Here is a 19975-nt window from a genome sequence, read left to right on the forward strand (position 1 = left end):
AAAGAGGGGGGTCTGCCTATCTAGATAATGGCAAACATATAAAAGTACGGGTTCATGCTTAAATTATGCAGAAATAACTAGGCCTGTCGCGATAAGCAATAAGTCAATTAATGCACGGTAAGAAAAAATGAGCGAGATAAGTTTGCCGGCCGCCATTATTTTTATTAGTCCCCCCATAGGTTACTCTCTAGTGTCATAATTGACACCAGCATGTTGCAGCACGAGGCCGTGGTGAAGCACCTGTGCGAGCCGGTATTTTGCAGGGCTGTCAACACACGCTGGCCGTGAGACTCGCACATATAAGTGGCTTCTCGCGCTCTCGCGCTAAAACTCCGATTCTCATGCTGAAATATGTAAATAAGTTGAATGGAGAAACAATAGCTGAGAGCACTTCCTCATTTATTGTTTCGCTGCTCCCCACATGTAGGCAGAACACACACATGTAGCCTACGACGTCAGTACAAAGCCCCCGACTTCCTGGTTTACCGTAATAACCCATGTATTGCGCAGGTACATTACACAAATAGAATCAGCCTATATACTACCGTATATGAAAAAAAACACATTAAGAGCAATGCTGGCTAAACGAGTGGTTCAAGAGGATTCCCAGTGGGCCACATTACTTTTGGGCCGCTGTCCCGGCGTGTGTGAAAAAGGCGCAGCGTGGCGTCGTGGCAGCGCGGTTCACTCACTGCTCATAGACCAGTCTGACACGCAGCGATGAGGGGAGATATTTCAGCTTTACAAACGATGCGCAGTGTATATATATTTATATACAATAATACTAACTGGCAGTTTTGCCGGTTTTCCCTGTCTGAGCCTCATGTTTATCATTTTTTTCATTGTTAATGAGACTGAGAGTCGATTATATTTATTGTTTTTGTTTTGTTATTTAAAATTTCTTCCTGTTCCTGTGTTAAATGCATTGTCTTTATATTAGTTGAAAATTGTCTCAAAATGACAACATTATAGCTTTGCACAATATTATCGTTTATCGTGATAATTTCTGAGAAAATTTATCGCACAGCAAAATTTGTTATCGTGACAGGCCTAGAAATAACTGTACTTATATAACCAAGCATAAATTCCCCCATTGTTAAATAAGTAGGAATGAAGGCATAAACTTCAACCCACACACCAACACAGCCCTTTTCCAGGAGGGTGCAGTGTGTTGATGGGGCTTGATAAGACAGAAGAACAATAGTTAGAATGATAAACAACAGTAAACTTTACCATCCCCGCTAAGATCTTCTGCAGAGTCCAGGAGAGCATGCAGGAAGCAGAACAGCAGAGGAAAAAGATGACAGAGGCGGCAGCAACACAAAAGAGAGAAACCAAGGGTAGAGTGGAGGAGAGAAAAGAGAGAAAAGAAAGAGGTTAGAGCACTGCAAACATTCAACTCACGATCTGTGAGGCAATACACTCAGCAAGCTTTTACCTTAAAAAGCTGGGTTAACAACCTCCATTAATGTTGTGCAGACAGAGTAAGTGCTAGTAACTGAACAGCAGTGTAGACTCACTCAAGTACAGTTAAGGCAGGAAATATCTGGACACTGACACAAAATTTTTATTTTAGCTGGTAAAAAAAACATGTATTTACTTTGTTATTACATACTCAATGTGGGCTTTAAGTGCAGTTTGATTAACAGGTATTTGTATTTAAACTGGAAGAAAGGTTAAGGTTTACACTTCATGTATTTGCAGAACCCTCATTTTTAAACGGCTAAAACCAAATCAAATTAGCATAGCCATAACAAGAAATGTTGGCAAAGAGCCTGAAGTCTGAAACCTCAGGACATCAGAAAAAATGGGTTTCCTCCTGTTTCTTTATTTCATAGCTAAAATAATAATAGTGTCATATCCAGATATTTGCAGGTTAAACTGTATTATTTGATAACAAGCTGCAAAGTTAATATACTTTTAGCAAACAGACTGAAGGTGCAGGAGTTTAATATAGTGTAATGGAATCAAGCACAGCTGGACCGTCACAACATATCCAACCTCCCCACTCACTAAGACTTTAATTATATTAAAACTTGCAGCCATAACTAAAAGAAAATCTGTGTTTTTAGCTAAACAGACTGACATCCTGTTAAATGAGATTTAATACAGCATGAGTGATTATGTTCTGGCTAAATATTTAAAAAAAAATACACATGCACAAACTGTTCCTAACAGACAGATGTTCACAGTAATAAAAAAATAAAAATAAAAAAAAAGAAACCTAAGTGTAAATCTGCAATGCCTGTGTATGATGTTTGGATATTCCAGCAGAATAAACACTTTAGCAAACAGCTGCTGTCCAGATTCACAAGTTGCTTGGATCATTCCTACTACTGATAACAGCAGCCAGAGCCACAGATAACGACTCAAAGTCACCAGCTGACAAACAACCATAAATAAAGATGAAGAGACACAACATCCAGTAACAGCCATTTGCAAAGCAATCAATTATTCTCATAGAGCTTTTCAAAGCTGCAGAACCTCGGTGGTACAGTTTAGCTGCTTGACTGCACTCAAAAAATCTCTTTAAGCGAACCTTAAAGAAACTTGACACAATGATTAAAAATAACCAAACGTGGCCTCAGCAGCAGGAAATGTACAGAGCAAACCGTTAACCACTTTAATCTTTCAGAACAGACGACTGTAGCAAAGGGAACTAGAAGCACTAGAAGCCATTGTAAATTCTTCTTTGCCAATGATTGTGCCCATTATTTTTGAGTAAGCTGGAAGCTCTAATGGCAAAATTATCCCTATCGCCCCATAATAAAGGATCCTTTAAAAATTCCTGGATCCAGGATCATCCCCAAAATCTAATCTTTTGTTCCTCATTCCATTTCTGAGATTTCCTGGAAATTTCATCAAATTTCGTCCATAACTTTTTTTTTTATGTTGCTACATTTTCATGACTACACGTGACCTAATGTTATGGTCAAATTATGTAATGCTGAAATCATAGCAAGCATAGCAAGGGGGGTAAGGAGTCAGTTCAGTACAAGACAGTTTAGTACAAAAGACCACACTTCAAAAATGAAGGCTCATTGTGGTGGAGCGGATGAAAAGGTTTAAATCACAAAACCTTTTCAATTAAACATAAAAGAGGCAGAAAGTTTTAAAAACTTTTCCAAAACAGACTTAACAGATTTTGAGTGTACAATTAGTCAATCAAGGAAACTAAATGGCACATAAATATCCACTTATTTTTATATGCTTTCCATAATTAATGTGGGTTATTTCCTTTGCAAATACTCTATACAGTTTGTGTCTCCTTTAAGCAGAAGACCGCAATAGACCATAACCGCAATGGTCAAACAGGAATTCGACTCCGCCACATCACAATTTTGTGGACATGCTCCTCTACTAACTGTCCAATAAGAGCCCAGGATACCATTGGGTGGTGAATCAGAACAGAAGACAAATGGGAGGAGGAAACGCCGCGCCTTGGTTGGCTTAGGAGGTGTCGATGTCACTATATCTTCAGCCAATCGGGCAGGGCAGAAGGACCACAGTGTGAGAGGAAAAAAGAAGAGTGAATGGATATGAGTGAGCACAGACAGAGATGTGAGAAAGACGAGGGGGGGAGGACGTAAACAAAAGACAGCTGGAACAAAGAGGATGGGACGACAGAGAAAGAAAAGCAGTTTCATCAAGAAGAACAAAAACAGATGTTGACTTTGGTTCTCTTGCTCTTAAACCTGTCGTTTGGAGAGTCAGTTTGCATGACTATTGTTGTATCTTACCTGATACGGAGATTGCTCGTACTCCACTTCTGACTGCTTCTAGCTTTTTCTCATTATTAGAAAGTCTAGTAATACGGAGAAAAAGGACAAGATAGTTCAACCAATTATTAACGCGTGAGATCTTTAAAATACATCTAACAGCAGAAAAATTCGCATGCTCACATATTCACAGACATTTCTCTAAAATGGAAAAAATTAACCATCTGTAGTCTAATTCATATGGTTTTTATCATGCTCCTTACTTTGCAGTTGTTCCTTTTTGTGTGTCAGCTGAGCTCTACCACTATCTTTACATCACAGCCCACAACAGGAAAAGCGTGAGAGGTGGAGACTAGCACTGTTTAAAAACCCTAAGTGGAAAATATTTGGCCTCTTAACTTATCTCCTTATTTGACCAGAGACACATGCGTGAGGGAGAAATTTGAGTTGACAAAGTAAATAAAACTGTTACTGTCTAAATTCATTTAAGAAGGGGGGTAAAAATAAAGGGGAAGAAACTGCCAGTGAAATATAGGCACACTAATAAAAACACACTAACTAACTAAAATAAACAATAATTATTATAATAAGATTAAATACTCTCTTTGTTACAATATTACAACATGATCTCAACATAAAAGTAACACGTTTCAAGAAAGGGGAATGTCTCACAGCTAATTAGGATGTTAGGCAACAGATTAGCAACACAACTGGGTGTAAAATGAGAACAAAAGGATGATTCATTCTTAAGGAAAGACTGCACACAAATAATTAAACAGAGTGTGTATATTTCATAATCTACAGCACATATGGTGCTCTGATAAATCCCTTCTTTGATTTGTTTTTCCTCATAAAATATTTACAAATGGTGTGATATGAAGTATGTTTTATAAAGTGGCTGAAATGTGAAAACAACAATAAATATTATAATTCACATTATTTCATACAGACTTCTATTTTATTTTGAATTATTTGCAATTTGCTCCTTTTACTGGTAAAAAGCTGCATGATGAAGAATCAACGTTCCACTTTATAAATACTTGCATGATTTCCAAGTAGAAATGTCTGATTACCTTTATCTGGAAAAACAGGAACTTGTGTCTTCTTAGAATTTAGTATTAGACAAATTGATTGTGATTATTAAAACTGATTATGTAGAAATAGTAGTTTAAGAACTGATAGTACCATGAAAGTCCCATCATGTACATCCTCTGTAGACTTCTTTTCAAGTAGGGAAAAAATAATGGCCCTTTTCATTTTCAGAATAACTCTGATGTCAGGGACTCCTCAGATAATGAGGTGGTTGATTTTGAAGCAGAAGTGAAAACAGGCTCTAAAGAACACGACCAGTGGCTGAACGACTTCTTTTTGTTATGATAAATGCAAAATAAAATGCAAAACCTGACCTGTGATGTTAAGTATTTACTTTGCTATTGTACAACACTGCTATCATACAACATTTCTATAAATAAATAAATAAATAAAATATATATATAGTACAAAAAAATCACTTTTTAATTTACAGCTCAGAAGTGTGCTGGTTTATAAGCTTTGGTGGGTTGAAAAAGTCATGTACTTACTTTGGGATAGAAGGCAGAGCTCTCTCTCCCTCTAGAGGAAAAAAAACAAACACAAACTCACAACCAATAATTTTTTCTTACACACTTCAACAGAAAAAACAGAGTTACTAAACATGAAAAGGACAATGTTCATCTCAACAACAGGAAAGTAAAACTAGAATGTACACCATAAAGGCAAAGCAGTTACAAAAACAGCACCAACAATAATAACTGAGCTAATTAATTAGCTCAATTGATCAATAAAAGAATCTTTTATTTTAGTAAATATTGCTACTTAAGTGACTCGTTTGTCCCTGTCTGCTGTTAATAACAACTTGACATTGTACCTTTCTGAACTCTGATGATGAAGGAGTGGGTTTGCGTGGAGACGAGCCGACAGTAGCCGTCAATCAAGTCGGCTAAGTTCTCTGCCATGGTGAGAGATGCTGTGGTAACTGTGAGAGGCTGCACAGACACAAACACATGCAAACAGCAGCAGGCCTGTTACAGAGAGCTGTTATCTCAACAAGATACACACACACAATTAATATATAAGAACCCTGTGAGGTTTCCAGGTTCCCCTGATGTGAGGGAAAATGCCTCTATTCCACATAGCAGTTGCGTTTGCGCAGTGGGTTAAAAAAGAAAAGAATATATATATGTATCAATTAAATTAAAAAAAGCATTGGGTAGTTTCTAAATACTAAGTACTAGTTCATTCCTGTGTCCACCTCAAATAGTGGTATACCTTTAAATATTCTGCTTATTTCATAATATTCTGCTTCATATTGTAAAAATAATAGTGCAGCCAGAACTGTGAATATTTTTATAGAAAGCGTCTAGGTGTCAGTAACTTCAGGGCCTATGTCTGTATTTACATATTAAGTTTTACTTTATAAGGCCATCGAAAATGCACAAACTAACCACAGCCTTGTATGGTTAAATATCTTTGGACTGTTATCATTAATTGAAATTAAATTAAATAAAGACATGCTCCATTACTTATCAAACTTAAAACTGTGTTTCGGACTCATTTGATGGCATGGTAACATCTAATATGTGTATATTATTTCTGGAGCTGTGGCTGCCCAGTAATGGTCTCTGTAGTGTCTCTTTAAAAATATATTAATACCTTCATAATACTTTAATATTTTAATGATCCCAGAGGGAAACTGCAAAATTGACTGTTCAGGGCTCCAGACTGCAACCAAATGCTCGCATTTTGAGACTAAAATGTGAGGCAGTGCGAGTGAATTTTTCATCTACTCACACAATGGCGACCAATACATTTGCCGGTCTTTTTCTTGTAGTAGTTATAACTTAATTTATTTTGTCGCTAACAAACTTCTGCTACCCTCTTCCGCCCAGTAATTCACAGTAATGCGCAAATTAGCTGCTGGTTTGCCGACTCAAACAAACTTCAATACGAGAAAAGGAGAAGAACACCAACGAAGAAGACAACAGTCAATGTGTGTGTGAGTGGGAACAAACAACAGTGCCGGACTTATGTGACTGACTGGCTTATGTGTGGAAAGAGACGGGTCTTGCAGGAATATATCATTCCTCAGTGTTGCCAGCTGAGTGACTTTGTCAGACCCCTCTAACGACTTTTTAAAAGAAAGCGACTAACGACAAATCTAGCGACTTTTTCTGGTATTATTGGAGACTTTTGGAGACTGACGTGAATGAACGTAGTTTATTCTTCCCAATGAGGAGCAGGTACTGCGTAGACCCTTCCCCCGTCCAAAAGTACTCATACGAGGCTTGGTCCTCACACAGCAGCACACAGCTGCATTCAGAGCAGACGACGTTCACCTCTGTTTCATGATCAGGCTGAAAATGAAACATTCAAAGCTGCTACTGGATGATCCTGCGCTGGCTTACCATCATATAGTAATGGCTATTAATGAAGAGTGTGGACAAAAAATATTTAAAAAGTTAAAAGTAGTGTGACATGTTCCAGACTCCTAATTTAAAAAACAAAAACAAAATACACTTAAAAAAAAAACTGAACTAAAAAATAAAGAAAATATTGACAGAATTATTTTATTTTATTTCTTTATTTTTGCTGTTGTAAACATTTTTAGGTTTCCTTTTTATCAATTTTTCCCTTTCCCACTACATCCCTCTTTATAGCAGCATCCATTACAACTATATGTACTAGGCTGATTATGCTAATAGCGACTTCTAGCGACTTTTAGGACAGCCAATAGTTACTGTTGTTACTGAGGAGTTGGGAACAGTGTCTGGAGTATAAGTCACTGAAGCTGTTTATTGCCAGGAACCACATGGGCGAGTTATACCATGCCCTGTGGGAGATGATGGGGGACAAAGCTGCCATTCTGTTTCGACTACAAAGTGAAAATAAAATCAAATCAGCAAATCTTATTTGATTTTATGTTGTGTCAACTGCTGCACAAAACCATGTGAATTGTAAACATAGTAATTTCTGAACTCATTGCTCAAGTATTTATTACTAATACAGTGAAAATGTGAGGAAATGTGAATATTTGCTATGCAAGGCGTTTTCAGTGTGCGCCCCTAAATTTTCTGCTTGCAGTCCTAAAAATTTAAGTTAGGGACCACTGTGTTCCTTGTAAATAAAGTTAGTCTGGAGCCCTGCTGTTACTCCTGCACCCTGTTTGGATCCGAGCTAAAATAAAAAATCTACTTATTACTATGAGAATAGATGACACAAAACAATAGAAATAAAAAATGACATCAGATGAAATGCCAAAAGCCATGGTTTTTCAGAAAGATAATGTTGTAGTTTTACCTCGGGAGCACCAGCTACATTCAGCTGTAGCATGCCTTTTCTGTCCTTCTCCTCCATAGCTGAGTACTGGATGGACTGGACTTGGTTAAAGTTTGCTAGATGTGTGGGCTGAAGACATATAAAAGATTTAAAAGTAAACCATCTTAATAAACATGCCATTTTTCTATCACTCACTGATCATTAAAAGATTAATTTACAGATCAGCTTTAATGCATGTTTCATAAAAAAAAAAACAAAAAAAAACTCACTGTAGAGCCCTTGTCAGTGAGGTAACTGATGCCTTCTTCTGGCCCGATGGCCAACTCTACCTGGATCACCCAACTGGACTGTTAAAGAGAAGATGAGATACGAGATGAGCGCAAGCAAAAAGACAACGTAAGAGAAAAATAAACAAGGTGAGATGCAGAGAAGGATGAGTCACATAGAGGAATGTATCACATAGCACATGCATGTAGGACCTGCCGCCACCAAAAGGGGTCAACCTCACACAGTTAACAAGAGCTTTCTCAGCACATCAAGGCACACTAAGTATCAGCAGCAGAGTAATGCAAAGAATGGAGAAAACCTACACCAAGGGCACACTTGAAGAACTCTTTGTCATAGCGGTGGATTGGTGCAAGTATCTCTAAGAACTTCAGGATGCACTGCTCGTCGTTGAGATTGGCTACTTGCTTGAATGTCTGCTGAATCAGCTTACGAAGAGTTTTAGCCTGAATAGAAGGAGAATAGGGAGGGAAAATCAGACCAAAAAAAAAAACCTTTTAAAAATGTCATCTAGCTAATGATGCAAAAGATCTGTACCTAATAGAAGGAAGAGGATGTGGGAGGTGTGTGTGTTTTGTGCATGTAAGTGGATGCACAATGACAAGCACTAAAAGACATTGATTGACTAACAGTCCACTCTGTTTCCAGTTAAACAGATTCTGTGCTTCATTCTCAGTTCAGATCAATACCTTAACAAAGACTGTTTGTTATTCAATTAAACATCAAAGAGTCAGCTCATTCGCTACTAGTTTAAAGTTGTATTTCATTACACTGCACATATGATACACAGCTTTTTAGAGCAAACGGCACAGCTGACCTAATTTTTTTTTATTAAAGGTTTTTTATGTCACCACAAAGTCGACAGATGTGAAGGAAAATCCTTCTAGGAACATTATTCTGTCATTTACAATCCTCTCTGTTATACTTATCACTTGAAATAAAGATGGACATCACACACAAATGCATACAGTCTAATGTAGTTTACACTCAGTGTTAAACATGCACATGTCCCAACTTACGTAGCTTAAGGGAAAGATTAAAGAAGCTTTACTTGAGTATGGACTAGGCTATAGAAAAAGGCATGCAAATATCAAATATCTACAATGGACAGTACAATATGATATTTTGTGCAGTTTAATAAGCACAATTATGACAATAAAGTAGCAATTGTATTGATTTATTGACTGCAGCTGACAAATCAACCTAAGATGGCCTGATGAGCACCAATAAACCATTTTAATGACAGAATAATTCACATGATGGCTTTAAGTTTTACATTTTTTCTGCTACCTAATGTGTTGAGCTGCTCTTTATCCATCCCATTTTTTTACTTTTCAATTGTAAATAGTGTAGAAGCAATAATACCTCAATTTAATTTCAGCCTCACAGAGCCCTGCTGCCAGCTGTCTACATCTTAAGCCCAAGGGAATCAACAAATCTACAGACACACACACATGCACACATGTCCCTCTGCGCATACATGTCAACAAGGACAGATGCCATTATTGTCTTATGATTCTAAAAAAAAAATGCGCGTGTTTGTGTGTTCATATTCCAGATAGGATCGCTGTTTTAATTCCTAGAATTCCACCAGGAAAACACACTCTCACATACACACACACACACACACACACACACACAAGCAGCCAGCTGCAGCCCTGTATTGTAGATTCAAACTGTCCACCCTTCCTGGGAGGAAATACTGCAACTGGCTTTCATCCTCCCTTTAAAAATGCAACAAGGTCACTTAAGAAAAAAAAAAATCACAATTATTTGACACCAATGAGAACATCATGCTTGTGTGTTACTGGACTGGTTTCCTTTATAGTGTCATATTTGAGTTGACTGAAGTTATGCTCTTAGTTTGGGTTCATTAAGCAGCTGCTAAACTTTAACACAATTAACCCTCTCAGGATAACTATAACGGTCACTTGCACACAACACAACTCACAGCCACAGCATTAGAAGTGCTGACAGGTGAAGTGAGTGACACTATCATGACCCATCTATGTGTTTCTATTGTGCTTCCATTGATAATAGCAATTAAATAATTGAGAAAAAATGTCATATTCTTTAACCGCAAGGCTCTCATTGTATCTTCATTAAGAGAATCCCTCTACTTTTAGTAATGACATTTAATCTCTGGTTAAAAAGCAAATCAATTTTGAAACAAAATCAAGGAAAAACTTCCACCATTAAAACCTTTTTAGAGGAAGAAAATGTGTAAAAGGGTTATATATAAATGAGCCTTGCTAATGGCCCTTCACTCTCCTTTGTCTCCAGATTACCAAGGGTCGCCCTCCTGATCTCTTTAGGTGGCACGATGAAGCTAATGTTCAACAGCTTACAGTCAGGGAGGATGAACATATTCATGTTTCAGACTTTAACCATCTCCCTTCTCATTCACTTTGGACTCACTGCTAACATTCCTTGTGCTGGGAAGTTGAGAAAGGTGTGTCAAATCTGTTATCATATTGGCTTCTTGTTGCCCATGTCATCATTCTTAACACAGCACCCCCAATGCTCACTGCCCCTCCATGACAAAAAATAGCTCAAGGAACACAACTAAATTATGTAAACCAAGCTTCGAAACTACCTAGATCACAGTCTGATAAAACATTCAAGAGAAGTGCTGGCACAAACTCAATCTATCCCAACTTATGTTCTAAAATGATCCAAAATAGCCAATGGCTTTGAGCCAGACACCTTAAGCTCTGACATATGGGAGCTGTTTTGGACGTGTGATGGGAAACTTCTTCAATATCAAGTTTTGACATTGTGGTTCATCAGTATATAAAAAAAAAGAAGAAGCATAATTGGTCCTCTTTAATTTAGTATGACAGTATTTCAAAATGCCATTCATCTGACAAGCGAGACAAGATGTCAAATCAAGACGGGGCTGGTTCAAACTTTGATCTGCAAAGGTCAGTTTCACTAGACCTGCTGCCCGGGCCCGTCAATATCAATGAACAGACTCTGCTCTTTTTAACAGCTAACATCAGTCACTGTTTACTACCAACGCCATCTGCTCTGGGTTTGTGTGTGTGTGTGTGTGTGTGTGTGTGTGTGTGTGTGTGTGTGTGTGTGTGTGTGTGTGTGTGTCTAAGTAGAGTCCATTGAGGGAAAATAATCTCATTAAATGACTACCGTTCTCTTTCACTAGAGTGAACAACAGAAACATAAATGACAGCTGTGCTCACACTCACACACACACACACACACATTCACACATACGTGTACATGTGTGCTAAAGAGAGAGCAGCAGAAATTCAATACTAATAATATGATGTGATGCATTAAAGCAGAAATTTTTAGTAGGTCATTCAATTAGTTGAATTTCCACAACTACAAATCATTATTTAGTTATTAAACTTTTTAAACATTTCAATGACCCACAAATCTACATTTTCTTGCTCCAGCTTGTTAGATCTCTGGATTTGCTTCTTTTCTTCATCTTATGTGATGTCAGTTAAATATTTTTTGTTTTTAGGATCTAACTTTAGATTTTAAGAATTTACTTTCTTTATAAACTTTTTTTCAAGTCTGTAAAAAAATGTGTGAATGGCTTCAGTCTTCCATCTAACAGCATCTTTAATGTCCGTACACATCCTCATGCTTATAAATAGTGTTAATAGGAGAAAAAATATTAAATGTTTGTTGAAAAAAAAGAGAAAAAGAGAGAAGAGGAACTAAAGTGGGCAGCTGATAAACAGAGTTTGGGGGTGAGGGGGGGGAGAAAAACCTCCCCCTCCCTCCTCATTGTTGAAATGAGAAAGTGGGTTTAACCATGACCTAAGGGCCTCTCACACACACAATAAAAATACGTAATTACAAATTCCCTCCCTCTGCAGAGCATCTGTCTGCCCGCCTGCTGACATCAAGACCTTTTCGGGTCACTGTGCCTTTAAAACTCACACACCCACACTCACACACACCAAGATCCTTCCCATAAACACGTGCCGTAAATTTATCATTGACACAAAACACTACTTGTCATTCAAGAAGACAGCCACAGAAACCCACACACAACCAAACATTTCCCAGATATAAAGTTTTTATTCTAAAGGTGACTGAATTGATGGAATTGCCTGAATAATTAAGGTTGAGTGCAGTAAATTTGAGTTTTTTAGGGGTATTTATACTCAGTTAACACTTCCCTGTAAAAAAAAAACTTCCCATCCATAAAAATGGAAAACTTCAAGTACAATTTAGAACGCAGTCTGTTTTACAGAAGTCTCTACTTTCTCTTAGTACAGCAGATCAATTCTGCATCCATGAGGGAGCGATCAAGGTTTCTGCTACCCCCAATGCAGAAGACTGGGATGCACTGCAGACCTCTGTTGATTTCTCTCTCCCAGTTTCTTAAGCAGGCCTCAGTGCAGATTTGAAGACAGACCCAAAGCTGTAAAAGTGTTTTTCAAGTGTAGTAAATGTTGAAAAAGCTAGTGTCCTGGCTGAAACTTCTACTTTGACCAATAAATCCCAGTACATGCAGTGTTCTGTGAAAACTCCTAATTCTGACTGGAATGTAGTTAGTAGTACCATATCCTTTGCTATAACAGATTTTGACCTTAGTGCACAAAAGTCAAAGACATTTGGGCATTACAAAGAACCATCAGCTTAATCTTAAATATTTTTACTGGCATGGGTTAAATGCTGGTGCAGCCCTGGTACTTGTCACATTTGTCAGTTAACTTGTAAGCCTAACCAACCTATTCTTCATGGTCTCCTTCATCCTATTCCTGTAGTGGAAGAGACATTCAAGAATGTCATTAAAGACTTGGTCCTTTACTCTGCACAGAATCAGTTTCTGTTTACTCTGGTCTGTGCTGTTGTACACGACCCTTAAACTATCCTATTGTGTAAATACTTCTGGTGCACTTGTTAAATCCCTAACCAAATTATTTTCTGTATTTGGCCTCTCGCCGAACCGATCAAGATACCAACTTTCACTAACACTCTTTTCTCGGGGATGTCTAACTGTAGTGTGTACTTGGATGACCTTATTGTTTATACCTCCTCATGGGAAGAAGATCTGGCAGTCCTGAAACAAATGTTCAAAATGTCACTTCAAATCTAGTTAAGCGTGACTTTGCAAAGGACACTGTCACCTGACTAGAAGCTTTAAGATGAAAGTTGACGCCATGGGAACTATGCTATGGGGACTGGTGCTGTCCTGCTTCAGGAAGGGAATGACATATCTGTTATCTCATGTGCTACTTTTTTCATTTTAACCAAAAGCAGCTCAACTACTCTACAACTGAGAAAGAAACTCTAGCTTTGCTCTAGGAACTTCAGCACTTTCATGTTTAACTTGGGTGTAGTCCTCCACCTACTGTTCTTTATAGGAACCATAACCTTGTGTTTGACACAGATGTACAATCATAGCCAGAGACTCACGCTGAGAGGCACTGATTGCACACAAACGTGGTGTAGTTATTTTGTAGTTTGTAGTTATTTCTTTGGGTCTTGAGTTGAATGTTGTGGTTTGTTAACCTCTCCTGACTTTTTTTAGATTGTGCGTATTTTTTTATTTTAGACCTTGGCTTGCATTGATCAATAATACTTTTACCTTAATAAGATTATCTTGGTTTTAATTTTACTTCCTTCTGTTCCCTGACTGAAGTGGGGTCGTAACAGCATTTCATTATTAGTTTTACCAACTATGTATATAGGTGAATTGTAGGATGGGAATGAGACACATAAAAGGAGATCTTCACTGCTGAAAATCTCATTCACCACACTCAGTATGGACATTGGACAAGGCATTCTTTCTCCTGCTTCTTCTGCATTCATCTAACCCTCACTGGTTGCTTGACCAGTGCTGCAGCTTAACATTAGTAAACTGCATTACTTTCCATCTGCCAGTCAAGCCATGGCAACACATTTTGAGCTGTTTCTTCTACTAATAATTCAAAAGCAGGAGAATGTAGTGCTTGTTTGATTAATTTTAGGAACAATACTCTTAGTTCCACCTCTCTCCATAAAAATTCATCATCTTACCTTGACTGAGTCCAACAATTCTTTTGGGAAAAAACGCCTTAAACCAACATCTTTCCTGCAAGAAAAGAGAAACAAGGATAAAGATCAGAATTTTTATCATGCCGTAATTACATCAAGGAATGTTAATTGGCGAGCAGTTTACTTTTTATCTGATCTCAGCAGACTACTTTCTCTGTCCTGAGATATTACAACAGCTTCAGACAGATACAGTTAGACAAACAGGCAACTGAATAGAAACAGAAAACTATGAGTAAGTGCTGACTAAAGGGCTTTACTCATCTTCTCCTAAGAGTAAAAGAAAAACACAAAAAACAAAAAAGGAGATGGAGGGAAGCAAGGAGGATTAGAAAAAGGGAAACCACAGAGACAAAGAAAGATGTGCAGAGCTATAACAGGAAGCAAACTAATGACTCATATTCCTCTGAGGAAAAGATGAGTGCAGGGGGAGGAGAAGAGTGAGGAGAGAGCAAATAAAAGGCTGTGAGGTTACATCATCTTTTCTGCCTCTGTTTTCCAACAAAGGTCACATCTCAAATCAATCAAATTTGCTGACTGTGTGTGACGTGAAGAAAGGATGTGAATCACTTCATTTGGTGTTGTGTAGCAGTTTGACAGTAAAAGGGTTGTCTTTACTAAAATCAAGCCACGTCTGTAACAGTAACCACAAAAAAAGCTGATGTCAGGGAACATGCACTGATTAAACACTGGTACTGGTTTCCAAACTACAACAATCACTGCGACTGAAATCCAACAGGTTACCTTTAAGTGTGGACCAACTACAGCCATCTTTCCCAAAGATAAAATTGGAAATTTCTGACTTTAAATATTTAGCAAGAGTCCAGCACCCCTTTATCCTCAAATGTCAAATGTTGCTGCATTAAAGGCCTAACAGCACTTTCCCTCTATCCTTTCTCTGCCTTAAAATATGAATGACATGACATATTTTTCTAATCAACAGAAATATGGAAAGGAAGTTCGAGAAAAAAAAACAAGTGGAGCAGAAAAAAACAGGAGAATGTGAGAGAATGACTGAGAGAACACAATGAGACATAGTAATATTGGAGGCAATACAGTGGGCATTCTTCTCAGTTAAATGGAGAGCTTGTTAGGCTGATGGTCAGAAAGACTTCAATGGAAAAGGGTAGCTCATTAGAGTCAGACCCCAAGTTAGAGCCAAGCCTCATTTAGACCTTTTGTTAATTGTTCATTAGCCATCGCTTTTCAAAGAGACAAAAGTGGGACAACATATGGACAAAACAGAAGCGCATACAACTGTTTTTCAATGTTCTCTTTAACACATCAAATCAGTTAAATCATTGCCTTTACTGGACAGCAATATCAATACACGTGCAGATTGAGTGATCCCACACGCTTAACAACTTTAAACTACTCGATTGGTTTCTAACTATCCAGGCTTCTAGTTAAGGCAAACATAGGAAGCATGTATCAAAAGCTAATAGTGTGTTGCATTTCTGATATTTGTACCCTAATTACAGTTAGAAAATCATGCTTTCAGATAAAGGGAGTGGAGATGTGATTAAAAGGGATTGCTATGATGGAAAGGCTGGGAGTCGGAGTGGAAGAGATGAGACACACTGATATGTACCTATGCTGTTTGCTGCTCATAAAGAATACTTACTCCAGTAGTTCATAGTTGGACTTCTTGTCCAGAGCGTTCCCTCTCATCTCTTTGAAGAACCTCCTGGAAATGAAACAAGTGGGACACAGAGAATAAGCTAGTCTGCAGATACTCTGACACCACCATAGATAATAAATGTTAGCTTCTTTTACTAAAATCATTTTACCCTACTGTCAGGTGGAACAGATAAAACTGTTTCTGAAAAAGAAATGCTTACTGCTTCAAATGATGAATAGCAAATATTGACTAATGCAGGCATGGGCTATTAGTGTAACTGCAAAGAAACTTAACACGGGGAAGAGTAAAACAGCTCAAAACAATGTAAAGAAATAAATCAAATCATCACGAAGCTCTGTGAGCATGTTTTACCTGATTTCTAGACAACCCAGCTTGAGAGCTACATCTTGTTCAACCTGATCCCCAATTTGTGTCATGTAGTCATGCTTTACCTGTAGACACAAATACACACCACAGATAAAAGTTCATCAAAACATGACATGACAAACATGTTTTACATCCCAAATGGCACACCATCTATCTTACATGGAAAAATAGGAAAAAAAAAAAAGCACGGGGTCCTACTGACCTAAATTATCCAAAGACAAGAAGGCATGGTCTTCCAGTACCGCCATATGTCTCAGCGCTGACGGCTGGCATAAAAAGAGTGTCTGAATGCTTCTGTGTGTCTGTTTGTGTGTATACCTGGTGGTAGAAATAGTTGAGAGTAGGTTTGTCTTCTGTAAACTGCTGCACAAAGCCCTTTGGTAGATACCTGATCTTTAACTCATATCTACAGAGAAAAAAACCCAACAGGGAAAGTCAGAATTCTTTACAAAGCTTTACAAACATCTTTACCTACTTTAAATAGCACAAAAGATGCCAACTAAAAATGGAATTTTAGGATATCGAGCACTTGCACATTAAATAGCTACCAGCTTTGCTCTAAATACTTTACATGTGCCATCTGGCTGTTATTAATATTGTAGATTAAGATATGGTCCAGTTTCATGAATACTACAAAAGTAGTATGTCAGTGTAGAGGAGAGGAAATGATCAAAGTTGCAAAAGGCAAACAGAGTTTATGAACACAAGATTATCCGGGTGAGCAGAAGTACAACAAAGTGGATTTGAGACAGACCAGGGACTGCAAATTTGTTTATTAGAGACTGACGCAAACCCAAAAAGGGTTGTTGACTTAGTCAGACAAAGCCAACATCTGGTTGTTTTTTGTTCTTTATGTCCACAGTGCAGAAGGTCTCCTCCTCACAATAGCATTAGCACCAACACTACCACAATAAAAGGTCATATATACATCCAAACTACCCAGCCGGCACACACACACTGCTGCACACACAAGGCTTTGCTTCCTCAAAGGACAGACGGGTCACAAAATATTTTATGACGCTGTTTGAAATAAATCACAGCAGCTACTTTGGAGCACAATATGGCAGAATGCTGATGCTGGCTGTTTAGGGAAGTGACTAAATTTACAAGGATAAATAAGTCATGTCAAACAGCTTTCTGGAACTGACCCCAGATGGTCTAGGTGCACACAAAACAGAAATAAATAAATGGGTCTTATATGCATTTTCATGAATAAAGGTTTTTCAAATCAGGAACTGAACTGTGTGTTAACAAATCTTCATGCTCTGTAGAATAATTTAGTCCAGCTTGGAACAAAGTCTTGTAGTTTGTTTTAGCAGGACCTGATCTATTGTGGCCAAATATATTGGAATCGACTTTTTTAATCAGACATCAGACGCTAACTTCAGCAACATCAGGCTGCGCCTCTGAACGTTTATTCATCCACGCTCAACACCGGTGTTTAAAAACTAATCAGCCTGATGTGATTTACCTATTTAAGTGATGGCACGTCCTTTCTGACTCTACAAGGTCGCGCGTTCACTATTCTCCTCCGCCTGCATGTGATGTTCAAAGACACATGCGCGTCCACACACAGGTGAGCACACTCCCACCAGCAGACAGCCAGAAAAAACCAGGCTTCATAATAACCATTTACCCTCCATCCTCCATCATAGTTTTATTTAACGTTTACATCTATTCCTCAACGTCTCTGCTCAATCGTACCAATCTGTGCTATAAACTCCAACATGGTGCTGGAATATTTTAAGCCCTGCATGAAAACATTCAGAGAAATTAAAAAAATCTCTGCACGGAGAGAATAAAGCTATCGATTAAAACTTGATGCTCATCGCCGTCAGGCTCTCAGACGGCACTATTGCAGTACATTAGTGTCTTTGGCAGCCTACACATCTGTAAAGGTACTATCAATGCTGAAAAGAGCAACATCTGCTCCCATCCAGACGTTATCTGTTTCAGGGAAGGCCTGGCAAGGTCTCAAGCTAAACCACATACTGCATCCATTACAACAGCATGGCTTTACAGGAAGACAGTCTGGGTGATGACTGCCTGCAGTCCAGACCTCTGACCAGAAGAAAGCATCATGAAAATAAAAAATCTGGCAAAGAATACCCAGAACTGTTAAGCAGCTAAAATCCAGCATCACATAAGAATGGGACAACAGTTGTCTCCAAAACCTCCAGCAACTGGTTTCCTCACTTCCCAGGTGTTTACAGACAGTTGCTGAAAAAGATGGGATGCTACATAGCTAATGTTTTCCATGAAAAGGTAAAAAGTCTCAGTTTTAACATCTGATATGTTGTTTGAGGAAAAAAAAATATGGGTTTTGATATTTGGAAATCATTGCCTTCTATTTTTATTTATATTTTACACAGAATCCCAACTTTTTGGATTTAATGTTGTAGTTACTGAACATTCTCTTCAGTAATGTAGCGCCTCTTTGTCACAACTGTCATCTTCTTGCTGCTTTACAACTTGATGCGGTGGCACTGAACACATAATTTATATTTCAAAACTGATATAATCATTGCTACATCAGTGTTGCTTAATGACAACCATCCAAACAGCAGAGTGACTTTCAAATGGACAGACACACTTGACTTGTGTTACCTCCACTCTTCATTTGGCCACGCTTGTTCATATTTCTCTCTGATATGGGACACGCCCATATCTGGGTGCAGCCAGTGCACTTGGTCTCTGGATTGGCTGCTACTGAGACGAAGGCCGAAACACAAAGTCCAGCGCACTTTGTGGATGTCCAGAATCTTCTGGATTATTCCCTGCAGTCAAAGAGGAATAAAAATAAGGCACAAACTGAAAATCAGACTCTCTTTTGGTTGGTCTCTAGGGGTAAACTAAGCAGAAATGTTAAATCTTTTCCCCATTTGCCAACAGTAGAACTGTCCATTAACCAGTCTAACACATGCACATCAGTTTAGGTTTAATAAACTAACACAGAAGCATAGTGGGCGGGAAAGAAGGATTTAGTCTGCTTCACATAACTGTGTCAACAGCTGGCATTTTTCATCGGATCTGAGAGGGCATCACTCTTTGGATGCATTTATGTGTGTGCATGGGTGCAGGTGACTTCAAGCAATTTAACATGACGTTCCCACCCAAACAAGTTGGCAGACATCATACACCCATAATAATGCTCACAGAACCGTGTGTGTTGCAATGTAAAACGCTAGGGGGGTCTGACCTAGATACTGACGATGAGAAGGCTGAAAGGAGAAGAGTGCAGAGGAGATTCACTGACATATCCTGTATGACCATTAACAATTTGAGCTGTGCTAGGGAGTTTCAGTGTCACGGCTGGGTCTAAAAGTGCACTGCTGAATAAAACTACACTGGTACACACAAACATAAAAATATGAACCCCTTAGATTGCAAGCAAGCACTCTTTGTGCTGAGTGTCCTTTATTAGAGCTGACAGTTAGGACCTTGAGCTGAGGACAAACAGCAAAAAAAGTCACCTTTAATGCTACTACTGAGTCAAGTGTTACATATCAAGCTTGGTGACAGTTATGAACACCATTTGTCATCACAACAAAGTTTGTTCTGTTCAGTTCTAGCAGAGAAAGGCTACCAAGTCTCAGTGTGAATAAGCTTTTTTGGCCACCATGCGCCACCA

The 19975-nt window shown here is 38.3% G+C and overlaps 1 protein-coding gene across 13 annotated transcripts in view; it reads right to left on the reverse strand.

Moving 5' to 3' along the window:
• ptk2aa (protein tyrosine kinase 2aa) overlaps positions 1-19975 on the reverse strand; it is a 66674-nt gene that overhangs the window by 21429 nt on the left and 25270 nt on the right. For 10 of the 13 annotated variants that reach the window (XM_042011916.1, XM_042011915.1, XM_042011914.1 and 7 more), the window contains 12 exons: positions 18952-19121; positions 16663-16750; positions 16330-16409; positions 15961-16023; positions 14322-14376; positions 8624-8764; positions 8303-8380; positions 8055-8162; positions 5626-5743; positions 5300-5330; positions 3741-3805; positions 1234-1251 (listed from right to left, as the gene is read on the reverse strand). In XM_042011916.1, the coding sequence (XP_041867850.1) occupies positions 1234-1251; positions 3741-3805; positions 5300-5330; positions 5626-5743; positions 8055-8162; positions 8303-8380; positions 8624-8764; positions 14322-14376; positions 15961-16023; positions 16330-16409; positions 16663-16750; positions 18952-19121 (1015 nt within the window). The remainder of the gene's footprint in view (positions 1-1233; positions 1252-3740; positions 3806-5299; positions 5331-5625; positions 5744-8054; positions 8163-8302; positions 8381-8623; positions 8765-14321; positions 14377-15960; positions 16024-16329; positions 16410-16662; positions 16751-18951; positions 19122-19975) is intronic. The other 3 variants (XM_042011910.1, XM_042011912.1, XM_042011917.1) reach the window with 1 other exon arrangement.

This window comes from Melanotaenia boesemani, chromosome 17 (assembly GCF_017639745.1).
Source record: "Melanotaenia boesemani isolate fMelBoe1 chromosome 17, fMelBoe1.pri, whole genome shotgun sequence".
Lineage (NCBI taxonomy): Eukaryota > Metazoa > Chordata > Actinopteri > Atheriniformes > Melanotaeniidae > Melanotaenia > Melanotaenia boesemani.